The 27,804-nt window shown below is 41.2% G+C and overlaps 1 protein-coding gene and 1 long non-coding RNA gene across 2 annotated transcripts in view; one reads left to right on the top strand and one right to left on the bottom strand.

The window, feature by feature from the left end:
• The window catches only part of adam10a (ADAM metallopeptidase domain 10a), a 126,399-nt gene that overhangs the window by 84,906 nt on the left and 13,689 nt on the right, over window positions 1-27,804 (top strand). Inside the window, exons 4-12 of the mRNA XM_034190072.1 lie at window positions 11,072-11,230; window positions 13,044-13,141; window positions 13,641-13,799; window positions 15,868-15,960; window positions 16,248-16,431; window positions 22,709-22,872; window positions 23,060-23,243; window positions 23,321-23,471; window positions 23,560-23,743. Of these exons, the coding sequence (XP_034045963.1) occupies window positions 11,072-11,230; window positions 13,044-13,141; window positions 13,641-13,799; window positions 15,868-15,960; window positions 16,248-16,431; window positions 22,709-22,872; window positions 23,060-23,243; window positions 23,321-23,471; window positions 23,560-23,743 (1,376 nt within the window). The remainder of the gene's footprint in view (window positions 1-11,071; window positions 11,231-13,043; window positions 13,142-13,640; window positions 13,800-15,867; window positions 15,961-16,247; window positions 16,432-22,708; window positions 22,873-23,059; window positions 23,244-23,320; window positions 23,472-23,559; window positions 23,744-27,804) is intronic.
• On the bottom strand, window positions 16,347-22,050 carry LOC117527654. The gene is made up of 3 exons (XR_004565581.1): window positions 21,833-22,050; window positions 16,628-16,735; window positions 16,347-16,452 (listed from the first exon to the last, which is right to left on the bottom strand). It is a non-coding gene; the product is annotated as an uncharacterized LOC117527654 (long non-coding RNA).

Genomic DNA, 27,804 nt, shown 5'->3' with positions numbered 1-27,804 from the left:
ATAGCGCCAAATCACAACAAACAGTTGCCCCAAGGCGCTCCATATTGTAAGGCAAGGCCATACAATAATTATAAAAAACCCCAACGGTCAAAACGACCCCCTGTGAGCAAGCACTTGGCAACAGTGGGAAGGAAAAACTCCCTTTTAACAGGAAGAAACCTCCAGCAGAACCAGGCTCAGGGAGGGGCAGTCTTCTGCTGAGACTGGTTGGGGCTGAGGGAAAAAACCAGGAAAAAGACATGCCGTGAAGGGGGGCAGAGATCGATCACTAATGATTAAATGCAGAGTGATGCATACGGAGCAAAAAGAGAAAGAAACAGTGCATCATGGGAACCCCCCCACAATCTACGTCTAAAGCAGCATAACCAAGGGATGGTCCAGGGTCACCCGATCCAGCCCTAACTATAAGCCTTAGCGAAAAGGAAAGTTTTAAGCCTAATCTTAAAAGTAGAGAGGGTATCTGTCTCCCTGATCTGAATTGGGAGCTGGTTCCACAGGAGAGGAGCCTGAAAGCTGAAGGCTCTGCCTCCCATTCTACTCTTACAAACCCTAGGAACTACAAGTAAGCCCGCAGTCTGAGAGCGAAGCGCTCTAATGGGGTAATATGGTACTATGAGGTCCCTAAGATAAGATGGGACCTGATTATTCCAAACCTTATAAGTAAGAAGAAGAATTTTAAATTCTATTCTAGAATTAACAGGAAGCCAATGAAGAGAGGCCAACACGGATGAGATATGCTCTCTCCTGCTAGTCCCCGTCAGTACTCTAGCTGCAGCATTCTGAACCAACTGAAGGCTTTTTAGGGAACTTTTAGGACAACCTGATAATAATGAATTACAATAGTCCAGCCTAGAGGAAATAAATGCATGAATTAGTTTTTCAGCATCACTCTGAGACAAGACCTTTCTGATTTTAGAGATATTGCGTAAATGCAAAAAGGCAGTCCTACATATTTGTTTAATATGCGCTTTGAATGACATATCCTGATCAAAAATGACTCCAAGATTTCTCACAGTATTACTAGAGATCAGGGAAATGCCATCCAGAGTAACGATCTGGTTAGACACCATGCTTCTAAGATTTGTGGGGCCAAGTACAATAACTTCAGTTTTATCTGAGTTTAAAAGCAGGAAATTAGAGGTCATCCATGTCTTTATGTCTGTAAGACAATCCTGCAGTTTAGCTAATTGGTGTGTATCCTCTGGCTTCATGGATAGATAAAGCTGGGTATCATCTGCGTAACAATGAAAATTTAAGCAATACTGCCTAAGGGAAGCATGTATAAAGTGAATAAAATTGGTCCTAGCACAGAACCTTGTGGAACTCCATAATTAACTTTAGTCCGTGAAGAAGATTCCCCATTTACATGAACAAACTGTAATCTATTAGACAAATATGATTCAAACCACTGCAGCGCAGTGCCTTTAATACCTATGACATGCTCTAATCTCTGTAATAAAATGTTATGGTCAACAGTATCAAAAGCAGCACTGAGGTCCAACAGAACAAGCACAGAGATAAGTCCACTGTCCGAAGCCATAAGAAGATCATTTGTAACCTTCACTAATGCTGTTTCTGTACTATGATGAATTCTAAAACCTGACTGAAACTCTTCAAATAGACCATTCCTCTGCAGGTGATCAGTTAGCTGTTTTACAACTACCCTCTCAAGAATCTTTGAGAGAAAAGGAAGGTTGGAAATTGGCCTATAATTAGCTAAGATAGCTGGGTCAAGTGATGGCTTTTTAAGTAATGGTTTAATTACTGCCACCTTAAAGGCCTGTGGTACATAGCCAACTAATAAAGATAGATTGATCATATTTAAGATTGAAGCATTAAATAATGGTAGGACTTCCTTGAGCAGCCTGGCAGGAATGGGGTCCAATAAACATGCCGATGGTTTGGACAAAGCAACCAATGAAAATAACTCAGACAGAACAACCGGAGAGAAAGAGTCTAACCAAATACCGGCATCACTGAAAGCAGCCAAAGATAACGATACATCTTTGGGATGGTTATGAGTAATTTTTTCTCTAATAGTCAAAATTTTGTTAGCAAAGAAAGTCATGAAGTCATTACTAGTTAAAGTTAATGGAATACTCAGCTCAATAGAGCTCTGACTCTTTGTCAGCTTAGCTACAGTGCTGAAAAGAAACCTGAGGTTATTCTTATTTTCTTCAATTAGTGATGAGTAGAAAGATGTCCTAGCTTTACGGAGGGCTTTTTTTATAGAGCAACAAACTCTTTTCCAGGCTAAGTGAAGATCTTCTAAATTAGTGAGACGCCATTTCCTCTCCAACTTACGGGTTATCTGCTATAAGCTACGAGTTTGTGAGTTATACCACGGAGTCAGACACTTCTGATTTAAAGCTCTCTTTTTCAGAGGAGCTACAGCATCCAAAGTTGTCTTCAAAGAGGATGTAAAACTATTGACGAGATACTCTATCTCCCTTACAGAGTTTAGGTAGCTACTCTGCTCTGTGTTGGTATATGACATTAGAGAACATAACGAAGGAATCATATCCTTAAACCTAGTTACAGCGCTTTCTGAAAGACTTCTAGTGTAATGAAACTTATTCCCCACTGCAGGGTAGTCCATCAGGGTAAATGTAAATGTTATTAAAAAATGATCAGACAGAAGGGAGTTTTCAGGGAATACTGTTAAGTCTTCTATTTCCATACCATAAGTCAGAACAAGATCTAAGATATGATTAAAGTGGTGGGTGGACTCATTTACTTTTTGAGCAAAGCCGATAGAGTCTAATAATAGATTAAATGCAGTGTTGAGGCTGTCATTCTCAGCATCTGTGTGGATATTAAAATCGCCCACTATAATTATCTTATCTGAGCTAAGCACTAAGTCAGACAAAAGGTCTGAAAATTCACAGAGAAACTCACAGTAACGACCAGGTGGACGATAGATAATAACAAATAAAACTGGTTTTTGGGACTTCCAATTTGGATGGACAAGACTAAGAGACGAGCTTTCAAATGAATTAAAGCTCTGTCTAGGTTTTTGATTAATTAATAAGCTGGAATGGAAGATTGCTGCTAATCCTCCGCCACGGCCCGTGCTACGAGCATTCTGACAGTTAGTGTGACTCGGGGGTGTTGACTCATTTAAACTAACATATTCATCCTGCTGTAACCAGGTTTCTGTTAGGCAGAATAAATCAATACGTTGATCAATTATTATATCATTTACCAACAGGGACTTAGAAGAGAGAGACCTAATGTTTAATAGACCACATTTAACTGTTTTAGTCTGTGGTGCAATTGAAGGTGCTATATTATTTTTTCTTTTTGAATTTTTATGCTTAAATAGATTTTTGCTGGTTATTGGTGGTCTGGGAGCAGGCACCGTCTCTACGGGGATGGGGCAACGAGGGGATGGCAGGGGGAGAGAAGCTGCAGAGAGGTGTATAAGACCACAGCTCTGCCTCCTGGTCCCAACGCTGGACAGTCACAGTTTGGAGGATCCAAGAAAATTGGCCAGATTTCTAGAAATGAGAGCTGCTCCATCTAAAGTGGGATGGATGCCGTCTCTCCTAACAAGACCAGGTTTTCCCCAGAAGCTTTGCCAATTATCAATGAAGCCCACCTCATTTTTTGGACACCACTCAGCCAGCAATTCAAGGAGAACATGCGGCTAAACATGTCACTCCCGGTCTGATTGGGGAGGGGCCCAGAGAAAACAACAGAGTCCGACATTGTTTTTGCAAAGTTACACACCGATTTAATGTTAATTTTAGTGACCTCCGATTGGCGTAACCGAGTGTCATTACTTCCGACGTGAATTACAATCTTACCAAATTTACGCTTAGCCTTAGCCAGCAATTTCAAATGTCCTTCGATGTCGCCTGCTCTGGCCCCCGGAAGACAATTGACAATGGTTGCTGGTGTCGCTAACTTCACATTTCTCAAAACAGAGTCGCCAATAACCAGAGTTTGATCCTCGGTGAGTGTATCGTCGAGTGGGGAAAAACGGTTAGAGATGTGAACGGGTTGACGGTGTACACGGGGCTTCTGTTTAGGGCTACGCTTCCTCCTCACAGTCACCCAGTCAGCCTGCTTTCCCGACTGCCCGGGATCTGCCAGGGGGGAACTAACGGCGGCTAAGCTACCTTGGTCCGCACCGACTACAGGGGCCTGGCTAGCTGTAGAATTTTCCACGGTGCGGAGCCGAGTCTCCAATTCGCCCAGCCTGGCCTCCAAAGCTACGAATAAGCTGCACTTATTACAAGTACCGTTACTGCTAAAGGAGGCCGAGGAATAACTAAACATTTCACACCCAGAGCAGAAAAGTGCGGGTGAGACAGGAGAAGCCGCCATGCTAAATCGGCTAAGAGCTAGTAGCTACGCAACCTAGCGGATTCCTAAAAACACACGAAGTGAATAATGTGTAAATAATTTAAAGGTGATTCAGCAGAAGGAGTGCCCCAATCAAGGCACCAAACAGGCCATGAAGCAGCACAGGCAACGCACGACAACAGCGAACGCACGACAACGGTGCTAAAATAAAATAAAAATCAACTAAACACGCTGTGGAGCAGCACAGATAACGCACGACAACAGTGCTAAAAGAGAAAAAAAAAAAATAAAAAAAATAAATAAATAAAAACGAAAGCGTTAGCAAGCTAGTTAGCTTGCCAACGCTGATGAAAGTTAGCTGATAAAAGTGCTCCGTCGCGATGTTTCGACCGTTAGAGGTCTTCCTTAGGCGTTGGAGCACAGTAAAAAAGTAAAAAAAAAAAGTAAAAAGGTAAAAAAAAGTCTTGAAAAAGACTGTTAATTCAAGTCCAAAGCAGCAGGTAGCAGTCTCTGTGTAAACAGTCCCAACAGAGAGCCAAAATTCTGATGCCAACACGTCAAGCACGGGATGCTTCAACAGGATGCAACAACAAAAAACCACAAAAATTTACTCCGTATGTGTCCACCAGGGGCCTGAGGTCCTCCAACCTGAACCTGCTGATGGTTCCCCGTACCTGTTTTAAAACTCGAGGGGACAGATCTTTTAAAGCCGTGGCGCCGCGCCTTTGGAATGAGCTTCCCTGCTCCCTTCGCTCGATAGACTCTGTCGATGTTTTTAAAAAGCAACTTAAGACTCACCTTTTTAAAATTGCATTTTAGCTTGATTTTCTTTTAAATGTTTGTATGTGTTATTTTGTATTTATTGATTTTATCATGTGAAGCACTTTGTAACCCTGGTCTGTGAAAAGTGCTATATAAATAAAGTTTACTTACTAAGTTTACTTACTTATATCGGCTTTGCCTAATATGGATTCCCATCAATTAATAATTGGCGGAGATTTTAATCTTGTCTTAGATCCCGATCTTGACAGATCATCTCAGAGATCAGTGATTATGTCTAAATCCGCAAAAGATATGCATGCATTTATTAATTCATATAAGCTAGTTGATCCATTTAGGGTTTTGTCTCCAAAGATAAAGCAGTTTTCTTATTTTTCTCCTGCTCATCACTCGTATTCCAGAATTGATTTCTTCTTGCTAGACTACAAGTATCTGACACAGATTCAAAGTTGTGATTACAAGCCAGTAGTATTGTCTGATCATAGTCCAGTATTTCTTCAGTTAGCAATTGGATATGGATCAACCCCACGAAAATGGTGATTTAATAATAGCATGCTGTCAGATAACCGGTTAATTGGGGAAATAAAGAATCAGATAGAAATATTTATTTCAATAAACGATACACCAGAGGTCACACGATCCATATTATGGGATACACTAAAGGCATATTTGAGAGGCCAGATTATCTCATTGAGCAGCCAAAGGAATAAACAGCAAAGGGAAAGGGAATCAAAAATTGCTGAAGAACTGTTAGAGATAGATAAGAAATACTCAGTTTCACCTTCTACGGAACTTTACAAAAAAAAAGGTTTCATTGCAAACACAGCTTAACTTACTTTACACGAATGACACAACTAAATTGCTGACGCAGTTTAGACACAAGTATTATGAGCATGGAGAAAAGACAGGTAGACTGTTAGCACGGCAGATTAAAGAAGTTGCAGCCTCGCGGTTAATAACAGAAATAAAAATGAGTACAGGGCAGACAACTAATGACCCGAAGCAGATTAATAAAACATTTCTTGAATATTATACAAAATTTTATTCTTCAGAATCTAAAAATGATCCAATATTAATTGAGAAATTTTTTGAAGGTCTTCAAATCCCATCTATATCTTCCAAATATAGAATGCAGTTGGAACAAAAAATAACATTAGAGGAAATAAAACGGGCTATTCAAAATATGCAATGTTCAAAAAGTCCTGGTCCAGACGGGTATAGCGCAGAATTTTATAAAGCCTTCGGGGAACAGATTTCACCCCTTCTTTTGGATGTATACAACGAGGTACAAAGTAAAGGATGTTTGCCTTCAACTATGTATGAGGCTACTATCTCTCTGATCCAAAAGCCTGGTAAAGATCCTCTCGAACCAGGCTCATACAGACCCATTAGCCTATTAAATGTAGATAATAAAATACTAGCGAAGATACTAGCAGGGAGATTAGAGTCAGTTCTACCAACAATTGTATCCCAGGACCAAACGGGATTTGTGAAAGACAGGCAATTGTTTTTTAATATTAGGAGGTTATTTAATATTATTTACATGTACGATACAAATGACCAATCTGAAATTTTACTTTCGCTGGATGCTGAGAAGGCCTTCGACAGGGTCGAGTGGGATTATCTCTTCTCGACCCTGTCGAGGTTTGGACTCGGCTCTAATTATATATCTCTCGTCAGGCTGCTTTATGCTATGCCTCGGGCCACAGTACAGACAAACACGATAAACTCTAGTCCCTTTTCTCTCCATCGCTCCACGAGACAAGGATGTCCTTTGTCTCCTCTGTTATTCACTCTTGCTATAGAACCTTTAGCCATTTCATTACGCTCTGCAAAGGACTATAAAGGCATATTAAGAGGTGGTACGGAGCATAAAGTATCGCTTTACGCAGATGATCTGCTACTATATATCACAGATCCTACAAAATCATTGACGAAAATTAGGAATATGTTAATGGACTTTAGAAAAGTTTCAGGATATAAAGTTAACTTATCAAAGAGCATACTTTTTCCAATTAACTCCATAGCAAAACAAAACAAAAACATTTTTGCCTCGTTTCCTTTCACCATTTTGAATAGGTTATGTGTCGACACGGGTTGAGGAGCGGACCTGCGTCTGACTGAACCCAGCGCTAAAATAACCAGAAAGCGGTTCCAATAACAAAACAATTTATTTTCCCCCCTTTTGTGCAATACTCGGTGTACAAACATAAAACGCGTCTGTCTGGCGGAGTGAAGGACGGCGCGCTCTCCAGTGCCCAAAGGGATCGAAGCCCGGCGCCTCTGGACCCACGTTCACCGCCAAACACCCCCCAGGTGGACACGACAAACCGATTCTGTGAAGGATAGAAAAGGTGAGGTAAGTCAGCAGCTACAACTAATATCCTTCAAAGGCACACACTATCAGCAACACATTCAGGTCTGAATTTAAGCTTTATGTAAATGAGCAGCTTCTCACAACAGGTGGAGGATCATCTGTCCGCACGCCACAGCCGTGAGAAGCAAGCTGCACAACTCTCATCAATATTCACATATACTGCGTAACAAAATACCAAATTACTGTTAACAATTATTCAGACAATCAAATCACCTCTGATGTGTGCTGACAGCATGTGTCCCTCACCCGTCCTCCTTCACAGGCACGATGTGTCAAACCCAGGCGCGGTCCTCAGCATCTCACAAACGAACATCACAAGGTCGAGTTCCCGGCAATTCTGCTTGAATCACACATGGCTTAAATGCAGAACGCCATCTCATTATCTGCTTCAGCTGAAAGTCTTTAAGGTTGCACGTGAGCATCATCCACAGGTGCTGCATATCACGTTGATGAGGGTGAAGGACTCTTCTGCCAGCACCTTCTCCACAGACAATAAATCAGTTTTCATACCACCTGGAGAGCAAAGAAAAGAAAAGAACACCAAAATGTCCAGCCAAACCCCGCCAACACACAACATAGGTTTAGATATCTGGGAATAAATGTGACTCAAGAGTTTTCTGGCCTCTTCAAACATAACTTTACTAATTTATTTCAACAAACAGAAGAAAACTTTACAAAGTGGTCTCAGTTACCTATCTCGCTTGCCGGAAGAATAAATATAGTCAGGATGTTCACTTTACCCAAATTTTTATTTCTGTTTCAATGCATTCCCATTTTATTAACAAATGCATTTTTCAAGAAAGTTGACTCTTTAATTTCTCAGTTTATCTGGAACAAAAAGACACCCAGAATTAAAAAAACAAAAAAAAACAAAAAAAAAACATTCTTACAAAGACCTAAACCTATGGGAGGAATGGGACTGCCCTGTTTTCGGCTCTATTATTGGTCTTGTAACATACGTTGCATGTCATTCTGGGGTGGAGCTCAGAGACCTGTTAGTGAACGGATGGAAAGTCAAATTTTTTCTCCTAATGGACTGAGGTCTTTAGTTTATTCAAACCTTGAACTTGGTAAATATAAATGCAAAAACCCTGTGGTATTTAATTCTCTTAAGATTTGGTCTCAAATTAGAAGGCATTTTCACTGGGATCAATGTTCAATTTTAACGCCGTTGGTCCATAATCAAACCCATATTTTGTTTTCAGGGTTGTCATTTCAACAATGGAAATTCAAAGGCGTGCATACACTTAAAGATATATTTATTGATAATGTCTTTCCCACATTTCAACAACTCCAGAAAAAGTTTAATATAGACAGCAAAGATTTTTTCAAGTACTTACAAGTACGTGACTTTGTCAGAGAAATATTTCCATCCTTTCCCAATGCACCGCAGAGTACTGCTTCAGATGATTTGTTCCTGACAAACCCACTAAGGAAAGGGGCTATTTCCAGGATTTACAACAAACTTTCACAATTAGACTGTATAGCCCCATTGGATCACCTGAAAGATGCCTGGTGCAGTGAACTAGGTGTTAACATGACTGAGGAACAGTGGACTACAGCGCAGGAACGGGTTCATTCCTCCTCAATCTGCTGCAGACATGGACTAATACAATTTAAAATATTGCACAGATTACACCTGTCCAAATTGAAGATGTCTAAAATGTTTTCAGGAGTAAATCCCACATGTGATCGTTGTGGCCAGGCTCCCGCTTCATTGTCACATATGTTCTGGACATGCATTAATATAGGCACTTATTGGGTTAAAATATTTGAAACACTGTCTGAAATTTTTAAGAAGAAACTCCCCCCAGATCCAATAATGGCATTGTTTGGTGTATCTACATGTAAGGATTTAAGTAAAAAAGAAATGCATGTTTTGAGTTTTGTGACGTTGTTGGCGAGACGTCTTATATTGTTGAATTGGAAAAGCAAAGCTCCTCCGACCCATCCAGCCCTATTGAGAGATGTTATGCACCATTTACAATTGGAAAAAAATCTGATATTCACTGAGAGACAATGTCAAGCTGTTCCACTCAACGTGGCAACCCTTTATGGATCATTTTAACAAGTAAAGTGTGACCAGCGTCCTCCTGTTTTTTTGGGGGTTTTTTTTTGGATATGTTAACCTAGTGCAGGTATAGTGTTCTTTATACATACATGACTTTTTTTTTTTTCTTTTAAGGGGGGGGGGGGGGGTGTTTTTGTTTTATTTTATTATTATTTTTTTTTTTTTCGGGTATACAGTTATGAATGTAAAGAGTAATACTTGAACAAGTTATTATATGATGATACTGTTATGTTGTTTATTTCTGTTAATGTTGAAAATAATAAAATCAATAAAAAGATTGAAAAAAAAAAAATTTAACAACTGAATGAACATCCTCCGAGGCCGGTAATTCCATAATTATTTCCAGGGGTTGTATATAAATGTCGAACCACAACTGTAAATGCTAAATGGACAGCATCAGATGCTCAAATGCTTTACAAATAATGCCTCACATTCACCCCGATGTGAGGGTGCTGCCATACAAGGCGCTCACTACACACCAGGAGCAATAGGGGATTAAAGACCTTGCCCAAGTGCCCTTAGTGATTTCCCAGTCAGGCTGGGATTTGAACCGAGGATCTTCTGGTCTCAAGCCCAAGGCTTTAACCACTAGACCAGGGGTGACCAAGTTCAGTCCTAGAGAGCTACCTTCCTGACACTCTTAGTTGTCTCCCTGCTCCAACACACCTGAATCCAATGAAAGACTCGTTAGCAGACTCTTAATGAGCCTTTCATTGGATTCAGGTGTGTTGGAGCAGGGAGACAACTAAGAGTGTCAGGAAGGTAGCTCTCGAGGACCGAACTTGGCCACCCCTGCACTAGACCATTACCTCCTTTAGATTTTCATTCACCCTTTCATTACAGCCTCCTTTTTCCCCTTCAAGATTGCCCTGAATGTCCTTCTTAAAAGATTTATACCATATACCGTATGATCGGTCTTCTGTCAAAAGTGTTGGAGCTGTTAAACTCCTCAGTGAAAAGCTCATACCCTTACTTAAACCAGTGGCATGCCTCCTGTGGAGTATGTGACCGTTGCAGGTGGGGGACCTACTCCCTGGTGCATGAACAACTGAGGGGTCACACAAAATACAACACAAGTCAAATTATTTCACATTTTTCCACAAAAATTCAGCATTATTTCATCATAAAAGACTGAGGAAGCAATCAGAGCACTGCAGCTACACAGGCTGCTAGCTGTTGTGTTCACTACGCGTCCGTCATTTCAAAGTGTCACCAAATATCGCCTCATTTCTGCTTAAAACTGACTTTATAAGGATTTAAGAGGTTTTACCTTGTCACCTGATAGTTAATAATTCCATTAATCCATTTGATTGCTTTGGATGAAGACTCTTTCTCAGACGAACTGTTGACACTTCGAAATCACATGCGCAGTGGAGGCAGGGCGGCTCAATTTTTAGGGGGGGACCGTTTGGTCAGTGGGTCAACAGTTTGTGCTTGTATGAAATTGTTTTGATGTTCAGTAGAAGTCTTTTATATGTATCACAGAATAGCACATATAGCTTTTGTTTCACTGCTCATCTTCTTTATTTCAGGTGAAAAGGGCACCCTGACCCATGGCTCTGTGATCGACGGGCGCTTTGAGGGTTTCATCAAAACTCATCATGGAACATATTATGTTGAACCCTCTGAGAGATACCTAAAGGGCAAGGAGGTGCCCTTCCACTCAGTTATCTATCACGAGGATGACATTAGTAAGTATTTGCCAAAATATTATCTTTGGTGAAATTACACATTTATTGTCACAGGAAGTTCAATTCCACATAAACGACATCACCTTGGAACTTTTGGGTTTGGTGCTTCTGTGGGTGAAGAAGGGAGGTTCTTATCGGTGACTGGTTGTTTTTCTTAAATTAGGAAAAATCCTTTTGATTTGTATTTAAATGAGAATACATTCACTGTGCATTATGACCAAGGTTGGGGAGGATTACTTTGAAAGAATACATGTGGATTATATGTATGTATGTATCTACATACATTTGTATTACTTGTAATCTTACTTTTGAATTACATTTCAAAGTAATCCTACCCAACCCTGATTATGACGGTATGTTTATATACAGATAGAGGGGAGATGGTGTTTTTGTTACCCAAGGCCATCAAATATAGCCATCAGGTATTGTGAAGACCTTGTGTCCGTCCGTCCATCTGTCTGTCTGTCTGTGCTCTGCATAAGTCCAGTCCTATTACTGCCAGAGTCTTCAACTTCGCAGGGAACATTCTTAGGACACAGACCTTGGACAAGTTCAATGATGGCTAACCTGAACCCATTTTAAGAGGTTAAAAAGTGACATTTTTTTTATTTTTATTTATTTACTTATTTTTTTGACTGCCGGGGGTGACAGCCAATCAGAGTAGAGTGGCACCATGACATCAGTTGCTGGCCCCTCTCTGGTGCTCAAAAACTGCTTTGTTTATATGTTTATATACCATGTTTCTCATATATTATGTAAAAGCTAGTGAGAAATCAACACTTCAGAAACTGAAAATACTGTTTTTGGAACCTGATGACACCTCTGAAGTGATTTACAAGACATTTTGCAGATGTTAGCATGGTGATGTCACAGGCTGGTAGCTAGCTGGAAACTCTGTTTCATTTGTGTGTAAATATATCCTCTTTGTCATATGTAAAAGCTAGCGAGAAATAAACACTTCTAAAACTCAAAGCACTATTTTTTTGTTTTTTGTTTTGTTTTTATTTACAAGACATTTCGTGGACGTCAGTTTGCCCGCTAACTCAAAGCTAACGTCCGCTTTTGTCAAAAGCTCATGTATGTGCACACGCACGTCCTTCTGCAGACACTGTTAAATATAAATATTGTTTATGATTGCTTGATTGATTGATAGAGGGGCTTTATTGAACATGTACAAATGTATGTATGTATGTGTGTGTGTATATATATGTATGTGTGTGTATATATATATATACACTCATCTTCAACCGCTTAGTCCAGTCAAGGGTCGCGGGGGGGCTGGAGTCTATCCCAGCAGTCATAGAGCGCGAGGCGCGGTACACCCAGGACAGGATGCCAGTCTGTTGCAGGGCCACAAACAAACACATTCACACCCACTCGCACACCTATGGACAACTTAAAGATTCCAATCCACCTAACCCACATGTCTTTGGATGTGGGAGGAAACCAGAGCACCCAGAGGAAACCCATGCAAACGGCCGAGGGTATGTGAGAATTTCCAGAGGCAGCTGCAATTATTGTCTGACATGTTCTAATCTGAACCAGGAACATCACAAAAACATCAAGGTACTGTGTACGCCAGCCATTGTAGGGTCTGATTTATGTACTTTAAATTTTCAGACAGCAGATGTTGAAGACTGCTGCATTTCCCTTACCTGCACCATCAGAACTTGTTTAAAAATAATGAAAAAAGTCACTTTTCTCAATGTTCTCTTTGACAGAGGGATTGATCAGCCTGAACCAACCACACATGGCTCCATAATGTGTTGTAAGATCTTTGTATGCATTCTGTTGTCTCTTCCCTATCTGACAGATTATCCTCATAAGTATGGGTCCAAGGGTGGCTGTGCTGACCACTCAGTATTTGAAAGGATGAAGAAGTACCAGGCATCTGCAATAGAGCCAAGCAAGGTGAATTCCAGCATCACAACAGAGGTCTCCATTGAGGCAGAATTAAACATGTAGATAAGCAAGGCTCACAACTTTAAATATATTGCCTTACATTACACTGGACAACAAATGTGTTGATCCTGGAAAAATAAGATTATCGTGTAACACACATAACCAATTTCATATTTGCTATACCTTACTGAATTTTCGTGTAAGAATTTGGAAAAACTTTAAAATTGTCAAATTTGGTTGCATTGTCACATTATGTTTAATCATGTAATTACCAAATCCTTTCACATCTACTCCCTATGCTGTTGTTAAAGAACATCACTGCGCATCCAAACAGCATCTCTGAGTGTGAGCAGCCTGGAATTGGAAACAAAGTTTGAGCTGTACTAGCGCGGTGCTCGAGTTTATCTTAAAATAGTATTAATTTTCCTTACATCATTCAACTTAAAAACCATGTTTGCTCCCCATCGCTGCCAGCCGCATTTAGTCTCGACATTTGTATTTGGTACAGGGTGTGAACAGTGTTTTGGAGGAGGAATCCTCCTATGGTCCTGTAATTCTAAGGAAAAAGAGGGCAACAGGGAAAGAGAAGAACACATGCCAGCTCTTCATCCAGACTGACCACCTCTTCTTCAGATACTACGGTACAAAAGAGGCTGTCATTGCCCAGGTGTGTAACTATACTTATAGCATAGAAACATGACATCAAACTGAATAATCCTATGCTGACTCCAATAAAATATCTCCTATTTGTTGATCTGTGTTTGTGGGATGATGCATCAATAGACTTTTGAATATTAAATGATCAAGTCCTGCTGGTTTGAAAAGAAACTTGGAAGTCTTTGCACTGCAGCTTGCTTCTTACAGTCCTTTTTGTAATGGTACATATGTATGTGAAGTTGGTATGAATTTGAAAAAGCTATGGCAGAGCAGAACTATGACATTTATTTTAGGTAAGTCTAGCTTAGATTTTTTTGTTAAATAATAGCTTAGGTGAGGTGATGGTCTAGTGGTTAAGCGCTGTGCTTGAGAACAGAGCTCCTTTGGTTCAACCCCCAGCTAGACTGTAAAATCACTAAGGGCCCTTGGGCAAGGTCCTCAATCCCCCAATTGCTCCCAGTGTGCCGTTGACTGCCTTGCATGACAGCACCCTGACATTGGTGTGTGTGTGTGTGTGTAAATGGGTGAATGTGAGGCATCATTGTAAAGCGCTTTGAGCTTCTGATTCAGATCGAAAAGAGCTATATAAATGCAGTTCATTTGCCATTTATTTATTTTTGAATGTACAACTTCAGCATATAAAAATAAAATAAATGATTCCTATGGACAAATGTTGCGGTGGGCAGTTCTATGGCTCAGTGGTTAGCACTGTTGCCTCACAGCAAGAAAGTCCTGGGGACTCAGTGTTGTATTATTCAGGCAACCATTATGTAGACAGTTTTGCTGATAAATTAATAGCGAATAATCTGCCGGGGGATCACCAAATTGTGAGGTGCATTGCGTGGAATAATGTAAGCTGCTTTACAAAACAAAAATCAGTAATATGCTCATCATGATCCTACCACAGCTTGACTAGCATCACTAACCTCCCAACCATCAAATTCATGGGCGCAAACAATGCATTTGTGTACTTGTATAAATAAAATTTAGTGTCCATAATTTTTGTCAGAATCCCCCCAGCCATCATTGACAGATCTTAGGGGGCATGTCTACAGGTTTAACGCCATGATAAACAGCATGGTGGCTTAGTGGTTAACACTGTTGCCTCACAGCAAGAGGGTCATGGGATCAATTTCCACCTGTGGCCTTTCTGTCTGGAGTTTGCGTGTTCTCCCCATGTTTGCGTGGGTTTCCTCCGGGTGCCCAGGTTTCCTCCCACATTTAAAGACATGTAGGTTAGGTGAATTGAAAACTTTATAATTGTCCAGGTCTCCTTGCAAAAGAGATCTCTATCTCAGTTGGACTAACCTGGTTATATTAAATAAAAAATAAACATGTCCACACAAAAAGAGGCTGTGCCAAACATGGCCTGCAGGCTGCACATTAGCAGCTCTGATTCAGATGGTGGACAGTGGCCAACTTAAGATGCTGTCGGACAAACTGTCATGCATACCACATTAAGAATCACAATTGTTTATACATTGTTGTTGGGGTTTATTGGCACTTTCCTTTCAGCAGCATAGCTCTTTGAGGAGGAGTTTTAACAGCACCAACAAATTGTACAAACAATGAGTGTTTTATCAAAAAGATGTCTGGAGTGCAAAAATATGAGTAGGTGGAAGGTGATGTCCAGTTTTTCTATTGCTAGGAGTCAATTTGTGGAGTGGCTGTTAGATTCTGATGTCTGACACTTTGTTAAAAGTTCTGACTGCTTACTTTAATTGATGCAGACAACAGGATATTTAGCTGGAGTCGTCAGTGTCATGCTGATTTTAAAAATAATAAACAGATTGCTGTCAAATCATGTCCAACAGTTTGGGCATGATTTGAACAGAAGATTTTGAGAGGGGAAGCCAGAATCAAATGGTTGTGGATGCACGGAAATGAATGCCATCCAAATTAATGTATATTTAGTGGTGTTTTTCATTATTTTAGAAGCATTATTTTTCATAGATTTTATTAGCAAAATGTTTCTGGCCTGGTGGTCAAACACTGTATCCTGCCCCTTTTTAAAGAGTAAATCAAATACAGCTTTAAATTCATTGTTTTGCAAATTTGTTCAATCACTTTCTGTACAGATTTCCAGCCATGTAAAGGCCATTGACTCAATTTACCAGGCAACAGACTTCATGGGAATCCGAAATATCAGCTTCATGGTTAAGAGGATCAAGGTGAGTTGAGTTGAACCTCTTCTGAATGCCAGGTGCTATTTGACTCTCACATTATAAGAACTTCTCTTATGTTTATACACTTGCTCTGGAAGCATCTGACGTGGTTATATTTTGAGTAGTTTATACATCTCTCTGCCTGTTAGAAAATATTTTCTTATAGGCCACGTTTCTTCTGTGTGAATGCTCAAAATTTTAGGTCAGGGACCTTTCAATTCATCTGAGTTCTTCTACATCACCAGCACATTGCTCACTGTTTTCTCCAGTAATGGGCTGACTCTTTCATTCAGATAAACACAACTGATGATGAAAAGAAAAGTAACAATCCATTTCGCTTTGCCAACATTGGTGTGGAGAAGTTTTTGGAACTGAACTCTGAGCAGAACCACGATGGCTACTGCCTGGCCTATGTCTTCACAGACAGGGACTTTGATGATGGGGTGCTGGGATTGGCTTGGGTCGGAGCTCCCTCAGGTTGGTGCATATCTCACGTTTCTGCATGAATACACAGACAGACAAATCAGTAAATTTGACCAAAAATTATATTGCTATGAACAACTACCACAGATGACTAGAAGGGAAACACACACTTTCATGTGAACTGTTCTGTTTATACGCACACACATACACACACAAAATGGCACATTGTTTATACTGTCCATGTCCAAACCTCTACTGCACAACAGCGTTGTTTGTAGTGATGGTCAGCACTCAGAAACACCATCCCACACAGGTTTGTGACTGAGAGGTCATTCTCAGTGAAAGATTTATCTCTGACCTGAAAACCATTTGCACAAATACACATCCAGATACAGATCAGCAATAAGACCTGGCACAGAATTCAAAATGTGTGCTCTGTGCTGCTAAGCCAAAGTTCATGTTGAAGTAGTCAGAAAGAACTTGATGCCATATCTACGCCAGAAAGTCTTCCCACATCACTTCATTTTTTGATGAAAATTTAACGTAAACACTGAAAATTCCTTATAATTTGGAGGTGAATCAAGGACTCTGCACATGGAATACTGCCAGTGAAATCCACTGTATTCAAAGGGGAACAGAAATGCTTTTTGAGAATTTGTTTGTGCATTCCTTGGTAAAAATGAAGTGTTATTCATATACTTGCAGAATATTTGAGCGCAGTGTAGATAATATTATTTGAATTGAATTTGCCACTAAATTGACATGCAAATTGCCGTTGGCTGAAGTCAGTGGAGGGCACTACCGGTTGGGGTCTCCTCTGCTGGGGACGAGTGCAGTTTACTGAGCTCGCTCATTGAAGTTCTATTAGTCTTGTCAAGAAACAAGTGGAATATGACAGAAAGCTGAGCATGTTGGCAAAGCCACAAACGGAGGAACATGGGAGACAATATTTCCTTCCATAAGTAAGTGGTATTGGTTATTCTTATCACTTTGTCCGTGACATTTGGCTGATAAACAGGTGTATGTTTCCTGCCCGTGCCTGTGGCATCCGAGCACACAGACGACACTTGCACACACCACGCACACACAGACGTGCACACACACCACTGACTTCATGAATGAAACTCGGTCAGTAAAGGATAATTATGTAAACATATATATATATAGATGGATGGATGGATGGATGGATCCGGTCGGGCAGGGCTTGGGAACAACCCAAGACCCCGGTACAGCAAAGCCCAGGATGAGGTCCGAGCAGGGGTGGAGCAGGCGCACTACAGTAGGACAGTAGCCATGCAGCAGCAGGGGGCATGGACCCGATGGGAGCAGGCAGCAGACCGGAAGATATCATGGACAGAACTGTGGAAGTCTGAACCACATCGGATAAAGTTCCTGGTTCAGTCGGTCTACGATGTTCTCCCCAGTCCATCCAGCCTCTTCCGCTGGGACCTGGCAGACACTCCACTGTACCCACTCTGCCAGGGAGGAGGATTGCTGGAGCACATCTTGAGCTGTTGCCCAAGAGCACTGGGAGATGGGCGCTACTGTTGGCGACATGACCAGGTGCTGAAGGTTATTGCAGAGGTCATCAGCACAGGGATCTCTAGCAGCAGGCAACAGCAACCAGCAGGGTATTCCATCACCTTTGTAAAGGCTGGGGAGAAACCACGGCAGAGCCTAAGACCAACAGGAGGGCTGCTGGCAACAGTGCGGGACTGGCAGCTGAAGGTTGACCTCCGGAGACAGCTTACATTCCCGGAAAACATTGCAGTGACCACACTTCAGACCGGACATATTCCTGTTGTCAGAAACAACAAGGCAAGTGGTCCTGCTGGAGTTGACTGTTCCCTGGGAAGACCGGATGAGGGAGGCCTTTGAGAGGAAGAGGGCCAAGTATGAGGATTTGGCAAGCCAATGCTGAAGCAGGGGATGGAGGACTCGATGCAACCCCATTAAGGTCAGCTGCAGAGGATTAGTTGGCCAGTCACTCATCAGAGCACTCAAGATGTTGGGAGTGAAGGGACTGCATTGCAGAAGAGCCATAAAAAACATCACTGACGCAGCAGAAAAGGCGTCAAGATGGCTGTGGATCAAACGGGGTGATCCGTGAACCGTTAAGCTACTCAGACACGGGGCCTGATCACCCCCGGCTGGATCGCCTGGGCGAGGGTGTACTATGTTGAGAGACCCGAAACACCCAATGACCCCAGGGTACATCACTGAAGATGTCTGATTTGCACCAAAAGTAGTTGTGAAAACCGTACGTATGTATTTCGTAATGGTTTTAGGAGCCGCGCTATGCTTAAAACAGCAGGAGCAGCTCAGTTCAGCCCAGCAGCGCAGCTGAACAGTGCAGATCCGTGTAACTTTCAATGCTAATATTTGGGAATGTGTGAGTCTCAGTAAGTTTAATACTTTCCTAACATGATTTAATGTTAATTAATTTTGCTGGTTCGATATCCAGGTCAGAATGACATTTTAACACATATTTTGCAAGTGTTTTTTGAGTGTGTTCAGTCACAAATCCCCATTGAAAATGCATTAACATCCGGGAACTTTGTCGGGAACTTATTTTGCCTGGTTAGGAGGTGTCACGTCGCTGTCTATGAAGGGACGTTCGCTTTGCTGGGCAGCATTGGGAGTGCGGACTCTAGTAGTCATATATAACTATAGTCAAATAATATATTTGTTGGTGCCTCTGGCAGGGAATCTCAGAACAAGACCCAACCAGTGACGTCACCCGCCTAACCTGCATAAATGGCAGCAGCCGGTCGATGTCAAAGCCTCTCAGACTTCGGTTAGGTTAGGTTTTCTGTAGATGTTATATGGTCTTTAGTGTTTCTTGAACGATCAAAAGAATGCATTTTTTGTGTTTATTCATGCTATACATAATCCATGGGCGTTTCTGTTCCCCTTTAAATCCTGTTGTGATTTGTGTGTCTTAAAACATTAGCAGTTATTTGTCATCTTCTAAAGTGCTTATCACCAGGATGATCACAGTTTACAGATGGGATGTATTGTGATTACATAATAAACTCTACCTTTCACGTCCATAATAAATTGTTTTCATAGAAAGAAATTGTGCATGAATTAGTTTGGTTCTCACTTTCACAACATGCATGAATGATGATTTTGGTTTACCCCAGGACATCCTTTTAATTTCATACACACTACCTTCTTAGTAGAAACAGTACAACCAGTTGACTCAGAAAATCTGCTGAAAATGAGCAATGCTGTGAAATGAAAGAACTGATTCAAAGTATGAGATGTTGAAGGAAGCATGGAGCTATGGGGTGAACAGTGACCATCTGACAAGAACAGCTGCTGGGGATACTGGTCAAGAGCAGCTAATGGGTGCTCTGTTTGGTTTGAGTGGCTTCAGTTAAGAGCACGCACCCCCCACCCGCCAATGGCGGGGGTGCTGGTGGTGGTGAGGGACTACATGCTATGGGCAGAGCTCCAGGACTGCAGGCTGAAAATTCCAGAATTTACATTTTGTTTTGTTTTATGGGGGGGGGGGGGGGGGGGGGTTGTTTGTTTGTTTTGATATATATATATCAAAGGTCATCAGCACAGGGATCTCTAGCAGCAGGCAACAGCCTAAGACCAACATTATAAGCTGTGATTGGCTATTGCAATCTGAGTGGAGAACATACGAGGTCTGTGAGAAAAGTATCGAACCTTTTTATTTTTTTCAAAAACCATATGGATTTGAATCACGTGTGATTGCATCAGCCAAGCTTAAACCTTCGTGCGCATGCGTGAGTTTTTTTCACGCCTATCAGTTGCGTCATTCGCCTGTGAGCAGGCTTTGTGTGAGCAGTGGTCCACCCCTCTCGTCTGATTTTTATTGCAAATAAATGTCTGAACGATTTGGAGCTTTGCTGCATCAATTTTTTTCCAGAAACTGTGAGAGACCTCCAGGTGGACACCGTTCGGAAAATTAATAATGGCTTTCAGGGACGATTTTATGGGGATTATACAGATTAAGGAGTGTTACTGCCGCTTTAAGGACGGCCCACAACTGCTGAGAGCGCGGCGCGCTCCCAGCGCCGATCGACATGCTCAGACCCCGCTGAAACAACCTGATGCAGCAAAGCTCCAAATCGTTCAAACATTTATTCGCAATAAAAATCCAACGAGAGGGGTGGACCACTGCTCACACAAAGCCTGCTCACAGGCGAATGACGCAACCAACAGGCGTGAAAAAACTCACGCATGCGCACAAAGGTTCAAGCTTGGCTAATGCAATCACACGTGATTCAAATCCATATGGTTTTTGAAAAAAATAAAAAGGTCCGATACTTTTCTCACAGACCTCGTGTATATATATATTATCCTCCTCGTATTTGTCAAGTTGATTTGTTTAAAGAAAAGCTGCGTAGAAATGGTCTGGGGCTGAGCACATTCCATTGTATACACTGTTGTCCTTTAACCTGCCAGAAGGCGACATGACGTTTAATTTGAACTTGCAGTAGTGATGAAGACCAAATTGGGTACTTTTTTAAGCTATTGCGCATGCTAGCTAAATAATTTAAATGGCGTGAGGACTTAATGACAGAAGCATTGGAAGCACTTGCAAAGTGCATTAAGTGTGCTGAGTTATGGGGTCCCAGGCTTCGCGGTCGCAGGATGCGGGACTTCTCTGTGTTCCCAGGGTGAAGAAGAAGTCAGCAGGTCAAAGAGCCTTTTCTCATCGTGCACCCACCCTGTGGAAAAGTCTTCCTGCGACCGTGAGGCAGTCAGAGTCCGTGGACATTTTTAACTCGAGACCTATGTTTATTCTCTTACCTATGAATATTTTTTTTTTTATCTGTTTTATTCTTTTACTTCAGTTTTTAATTATGTATTTGAAAGTTTTTATTCATTTTTAATTCATTTATTTAAATTTTATGTTGAATTGTTCTGTGTAAGGTGCCTTGAGATGGCTTTTGCTGTGATTTGGCACATTATAAGCTAATTAAATTTAATTGAATTGAGGAAAAAAATACTTGCAATAGTTTTACAGTCTTTCCAGTGCTACAAAGACATCCAGTCATTGTCTTAGCACACTATTTATTGTCCAGGTGCCTTTTTTTAACCACTGTTACACCATGCCAGAGACTTGTTGTGCAGTTCACTGTCACAACAGATGTGAACAGAAGGAGAATGTACGCTTCCACAGGATTCCAGTGTACAGAGTGCTGGGTTTTGCCCCACAATCCCAAAGCAGCATACACAAAATTCACTGAAGTTAATGACAAAGAAATAGTAAAACATGTCACGTTACTGTTTTGTTACGGAAGCCGCAAAAAAAGTGAGAGTTGTCTGGGTTTTGCCCCACAATTCCACAGCAGTGTACACAAAATTCAATAAAGTTAATGATGAACATTATCACTAAATATTATTAGAAATATGTAAGTTTGCATTCCCCAACTTATTAAGTCCTTAGCTTGCTGAGCCCGAGTGTACTTACACGTGCGGTGATAACATGGGGCTTCTTGGAGTGAAGGTTCCATATTTTTGCATCATTCACCCAGCCTGCTCTGAAGAAATTAGCTGTCCAGATTCTCCACAAGGTACACCATGATGTCGCCGAACTCCAAGGTCATCTGTGTCGCTCCAGGTGCAGTCAACAAAGAAAACAACACGCACGGTGCTGTGTACAAGTCACAAGCACCCAAAATGACAAATTTCTCCTTATACCACTGTAATTCAGTGCCAGAAAAATGCCTGGTATGTTTGCTTACTCCACTATCAGGTTGAGACATGATTACTTTATCTTTAAGCTTGTCCTACACTTTGCAGTGCGAACATTGTTTCTCATGTAAATAATCCTGGAAGCACTGCGCGTGACAGACAACATGGCGATGGGAGATGAAGATAATTCCTGGAAGCTTTCTGGGTCTTGTCACAAAACAACTACCACATTACATTTTTCATGTCTGTATATGTGAGTCTTTCACTTTTGACCTGACTATGTTGTACTCATAATTAAAGATTTTTGGGGGTGTTTTTTGTAAACTTTGCAAACATATTCACTGTTTGGAGGACATTGGTAGTAAAGACGATTATGTATGTTGAGGGACATGCCTTTAATTTTGTGCTGAAACCCGTTCTTCAGAGACATGACTCATGCATCAGTGCATTTGGTTCACCAAATAACTTGCACCATCTGTCGATGTTATTCTGGTTTATGGTTCTGTGATCTTCATCCTGTGTGCACAAGTACAGTAGTAGATATTTCTGTTATTTGTGAAACTGTTTTTAAAAAGCCAGTCTTTATGAATGGTTGTCTCTTTGAACAGGTATTTTATTCCAAATTTGTAAATATTTAATTGTGTTTTCACAGGGAGCTCAGGGGGTATCTGTGAGAAGAGCAAGTTGTACTCTGATGGAAAGAAAAAGTCTCTGAACACTGGTATTATTACTGTGCAGAACTATGCATCCCATGTCCCTCCCAAGGTTTCACACATCACCTTTGCGCATGAAGTTGGACACAACTTTGGCTCTCCTGTAAGAATTCTGATGTCCTACATTTCTCACCATGTAGTGCTTATAGTTTTTTTTTGTTTGTTTGTTTTTTTAGTAGTACAATATTTTTATTTTTACCTGTTTTTGTTCTCAGCCTCCTCTCTGACTTTTTCTTGTATCTTTTTTATTATTATTCTAATTTTTATGTTTAATTATTTTTGTTTAACAGCATGACTCTGGCATTGAATGCACACCAGGGGAGTCGAAGATGCAAGACAAAAAGGAACAGGGCAACTACATCATGTATGCCAGAGCCACATCTGGGGACAAGCTCAACAATAACAAGTTCTCTCTCTGCAGCATTCGCAATATAAGCCAGGTTCTGGAGAAGAAAAGGGTCTTCTGTTTTGTTGGTAAATTCTCACTTTATCTGTATTTGTGTGTCAGAGAGGGAACAGATGAGAGAGGTTTGTTACTGTTGTGTCTGCAGAGTCTGGTCATCCTATCTGTGGTAATGGATTAGTGGAGAAGGGAGAAGAGTGTGACTGTGGCTACAGCGATCAGTGTACCGACATCTGCTGCTATAACGCCAATGAGGCAGAAGACAAAAAGTGCAAACTGCAGCCTGGCAAAATCTGCAGGTTAGAAATGTATTCTTGTGATTACTGGGCAGAATCTTTTATTACTTGGATAGCATTTGATTGTACGTTTGTAATTCCATCTCTGCAGTCCCAGTCAGGGCCCGTGTTGTACAGCAGAGTGCACTTACAAAGGTCCAAATGAGATGTGCAGGGAGGAGTCACAGTGCGCTCTTCATGGCATGTGCAACGGAGCTACAGCTGTGTGTCCTGCCTCAGAACCAAAGGCCAACTTCACCTCCTGCCATAAAGATACACAAGTCTGCCTCAATGGGGTACGTTAGCATCAGTTTTCAGCAGAAATGATTCATCAGTCATGAGAACAGAACAGCAATTTTTAAGCTGTTTTTCAGAATTCATCACAAGTTTATTTATGAAGATAATGAATTTCAATTAGTCCCTAATTTTTTCCTCAGAATTGAGTGAGTCCATATTTTTTTCCCCTCTGCTTGGTCTAAAAAAGTAGCCGTTACTGACTGCCACAATTTTTTTTCCTGATTTCTTATAGTGTTTCTTAAAGCCAGAAAGTTGCCATTTGAAATGACTTTAGTTTTGTGTCATGTCTGTGATCTGCTTTTTTTCTACAAATTTAAACAACTGAATGAACATCCTCCGAGGCCAGTAATTCCATAATTTTTGCCAGGGGCTGTATTCAAACTGATAAACTTTATTGTTTTTGTGCAAATATTTGCTCATTTTGAAATGGATGCCTGCAATATGTTTCAAAAAAAGCTGTGACAGTGGTATGTTTACCACTGTGTTACATCACCTTTCCTTCTAACAACACTCAATAAGCGTTTGGGAACTGAGGACACTAATTGTTGAAGCTTTGTGGGTGGAATTCTTTCCCACCCTTGCTTGATGTACCACTTCAGTTGTTCAACTGTCCGGGGTCTCTGTTATCGTATTTTGCGCTTCATAATGCGCCACACAATTTCAATGGGCGACAGGTCTGGACTGCAGGCAGGCCATTCTAGTGCTCACACTCTTTTACTATGAAGCTACGCTGTTGTAACACGTGCAGAATGTGGCTTGGCATTGTCTTGCTGAAATACACAGGGACGTCCCTGAAAAAGACGTTGCTTGGATGGCAGCATGTGTTGCTCCAAAACCTGGATGTACCTTTCAGCATTGATGGTGCCATCACAGATGTGTAAGTTGCCCATGCCATGGGCACTAACACAACCCCATACCATCACAGATGCTGGCTTTTGAACTTTGTGCTGGTAACAGTGGGCTCATCAGACCACAACACACTTTTCCACTTTGCGTCTGTCCATTTCAAATGAGCTCGGGCCCAGAGAAGGCGGCGGTGTTTCTGGATGTTGTTGATGTATGGCTTTCACTTTGCATGGTAGAGTTTTAACTTGCACTTGTAGATGAAGCGACGAACTGTGTTAACTGACAATGGTTTTCTGAACGGTTCCTGAGTCCACGAGGTAAGATCCTTTACACAATGATGTCTGTTTTTAATGCAGTGCCGCCTGAGGGATCGCAGGTCACGGGCATTCAGTGTTGGTTTTCGGCCTTGCCGCTTATGTGTAGAAAGTTCTCCATATTCTCTGAATCTTCTGATTATATTATGGACTGTAGATGGTGGAATCCCTAAATTCCTTGCAATTGAATGTTGAGAAACATTGTTCTTAAACTGTTGGACTATTTTTTTCACGAAGTGGTGATCCTCCTCCCATCTTTGCTTGTGAACGGCTGAGACTTTTGGGGATGCTCCTTTTATACCCAATCATGACACTCACGTGTTTCCAATTAATTTAACATGGCACTCACTTGTTTCCAGTTTGGCCCATTCCTGTGGAATGTGGAATTTTCCAAATGTATTCGAAACGTATTCTTTGAGCATTTCCTCAACTTTCCCAGTCTTTTGTTGCTACTGTCCCAGCTTTTTGTGCCCCATGCGGCGCTTGCACCACGAGGCAGGACACGTAGCATCCAGGTTGTCCGTCCTTCTATCCGTCTGTCCGGCCGCAATTCGTTCGCCGCAGTGTAGCTCGGCACCTATTGTTCGCAGAAACTTCATATTTGGTGGGTACATGCCTTGGAGGAGTACTTTGCATGGGTTCGAAGGCCAGTGACCTTGACCTACTTTTGAAGGTCACCAGTGGTCGCAACTGTCAAATCCTTCGCTGCAACGTAGCTCGGCACCTATTGCTCGCAGAAACTTAATATTTGGTGGGTACGTGCTAGGGATGTGAATCGTACAACAACTCATGATTCAATTCGATTCCAATTCTTGGGGTGACGATTTGTTTCAGAATCGATTTTCGATTCAAAGAGCTCTGAGAAATAGTTATATTACTTAAAAAATGATTAAGAAAATGCAGCTTTACAAGGTTAATCAAGTGATTCTAGATGTAAATTTACTTATCTGCTTTGCTCATTCAGAGTTGGCTGGCAGTTTAGCGAAGCGCTGGTCAGTAGTCGGCAGAGACCGCTGCTCCCATCTTTTTCTCCGGGTGATAGCGTAGCATGTGGGATTGCAGATTTGAAGTGTTTCCGAAGTACTTGACTTTCATTTTGCAGATTTTGCATGCTGCATAAGTCATGTCAAGCTCCTTCTTACGCAGCAAATAATAAAATCCAAAATGCGCCCAAACATTTGCCTTCAGCAAAGACAGTGCTGGCTGAATTAGCTCTTCATCTGCCATGCTAAGCTGCAGCTCACAAATGTTTGAAGCACGCCGGACCCTCCCCTCGTGGGGGAATGCTTTTTAAAATCAATTCTTGGACATTTTGGATCGATTCAGAATCGTAATAAATAAGAATCGCGATTCGGATGTGGATCGATCCCCCCCCCCCCCCGGCACCCCTAGTACGTGCCTTGGATGGAGTCGAAGGCCAGTGACCTTGACCTACTTTTCAAGGTCACCAGTGGTCACAACTGTCAAATCCTTCGCTGTAACGTAGCTTCGCACCTATTGTTTGCAGGAACTTAATATTTGGTGGGTACATGCCTTGGAGGAGTACTTCGCATGGGTTCGAAGGCCTTGACCTCTGTTTCAAGGTCACCAGTGTTTGCATTTGTTTTGAAGGCTGGCGACCGTGACCGACCTTTTATGGTCACTGTTTGTCACATCCTCTAAATAAATATTATGCCAATCTCCAATTTTTTCATTGTATATCCCAGTTTACGTCAAACACATAAGGCTTCAACCAAATACCCACCCCATACAAGTACATATTACTGCACTTTGCATGGAAAATAATACTGCTCGCGGGGCATTTCGTGATGAATGTCTCTAGTTTAAAATGTGTTGCAGGCATCCATTTCAAAATGAGCAAATATTTGCACAAAAACAAAAAAGTCTATCAGTTTGAACATTAAGTATCTCGTCTTTGTGGTGTATTCAATTGAATATAGGTTGAAGAGGATTTGCAAATCATTGTATTCTATTTTTATTTACATTTCACACAATGTCCCAACTTCATTTGAATTGAGGTACTCAATGTAGTGTCCATGGATCCCCATGGGCAACACGCTAATGTTACTATAGCAATGATTAAATGGTTTAAACTGGTTAATTTTATGAGGAATTGGTTTATATATAGGAAATGAGCCTTTGAGTTTGGGTCAAGTTTGTGATGATGTGTCTTTGTTATGGGAAATAGTGAAGTGGTTCTTTGATTTGCACTTTGTCACTTTCTATCCATTATTTCTTTAAGAACTAGAGCACCGTGTTTGTAATGCGCAAACCTCTGACAAACACTATTTTCGAAATTCCACAAATTTTAACTTTGGAAACAAATTTTCAAGGTCAAAGTCCTGTTAGAAGTGGCTTTTCATAAACGACATTAGATGTGATCAAATGTCCGGAGCATGTATTTAGTTCATGCACTTGATTCAAAGTTTATTTGTGGTGTTGTCAGTTTTTTTTCTTTTTTTGCTCAGCTTTTTCGGTTTCTGAATTCTTTTTCAGATAATTTTGACAGAACATTGGTTATCTCTGCTATGCACAGTTTGTCATTGCTTTTTGGCACTTGGTTTCTGACAGACAAACAGGCATAATATTGGAACCTCCTTCCAATTTTGGTGGTGTAGATAAATCCATAACAGAAAAATGAGTGTGACTGAGGCACCTTTGATTGAGATATAATGCAAAATGTACACCAAATGAGCTTTTCAATATTAAATTCAAATGTCCACAAAATCCATAATCCGGATCAGATCCTGGTCAAAATTTGTCAGAGGATAGTGAGTGCCAGTCCTGCACCTTATTTTCAAATAGGAGAGTGACTGAGACACATTTGATTAAAATGTAAAATCAACATTAAATGGGGTTTTCAATGTTAAATTTAAATGGCCACAAAATCTGTAATCTGG

Source organism: Thalassophryne amazonica, chromosome 2 (assembly GCF_902500255.1).
Source record: "Thalassophryne amazonica chromosome 2, fThaAma1.1, whole genome shotgun sequence".
Taxonomy (NCBI): Eukaryota; Metazoa; Chordata; class Actinopteri; order Batrachoidiformes; family Batrachoididae; genus Thalassophryne; species Thalassophryne amazonica.
This window is presented reverse-complemented; position numbering and strand designations above follow the sequence as displayed.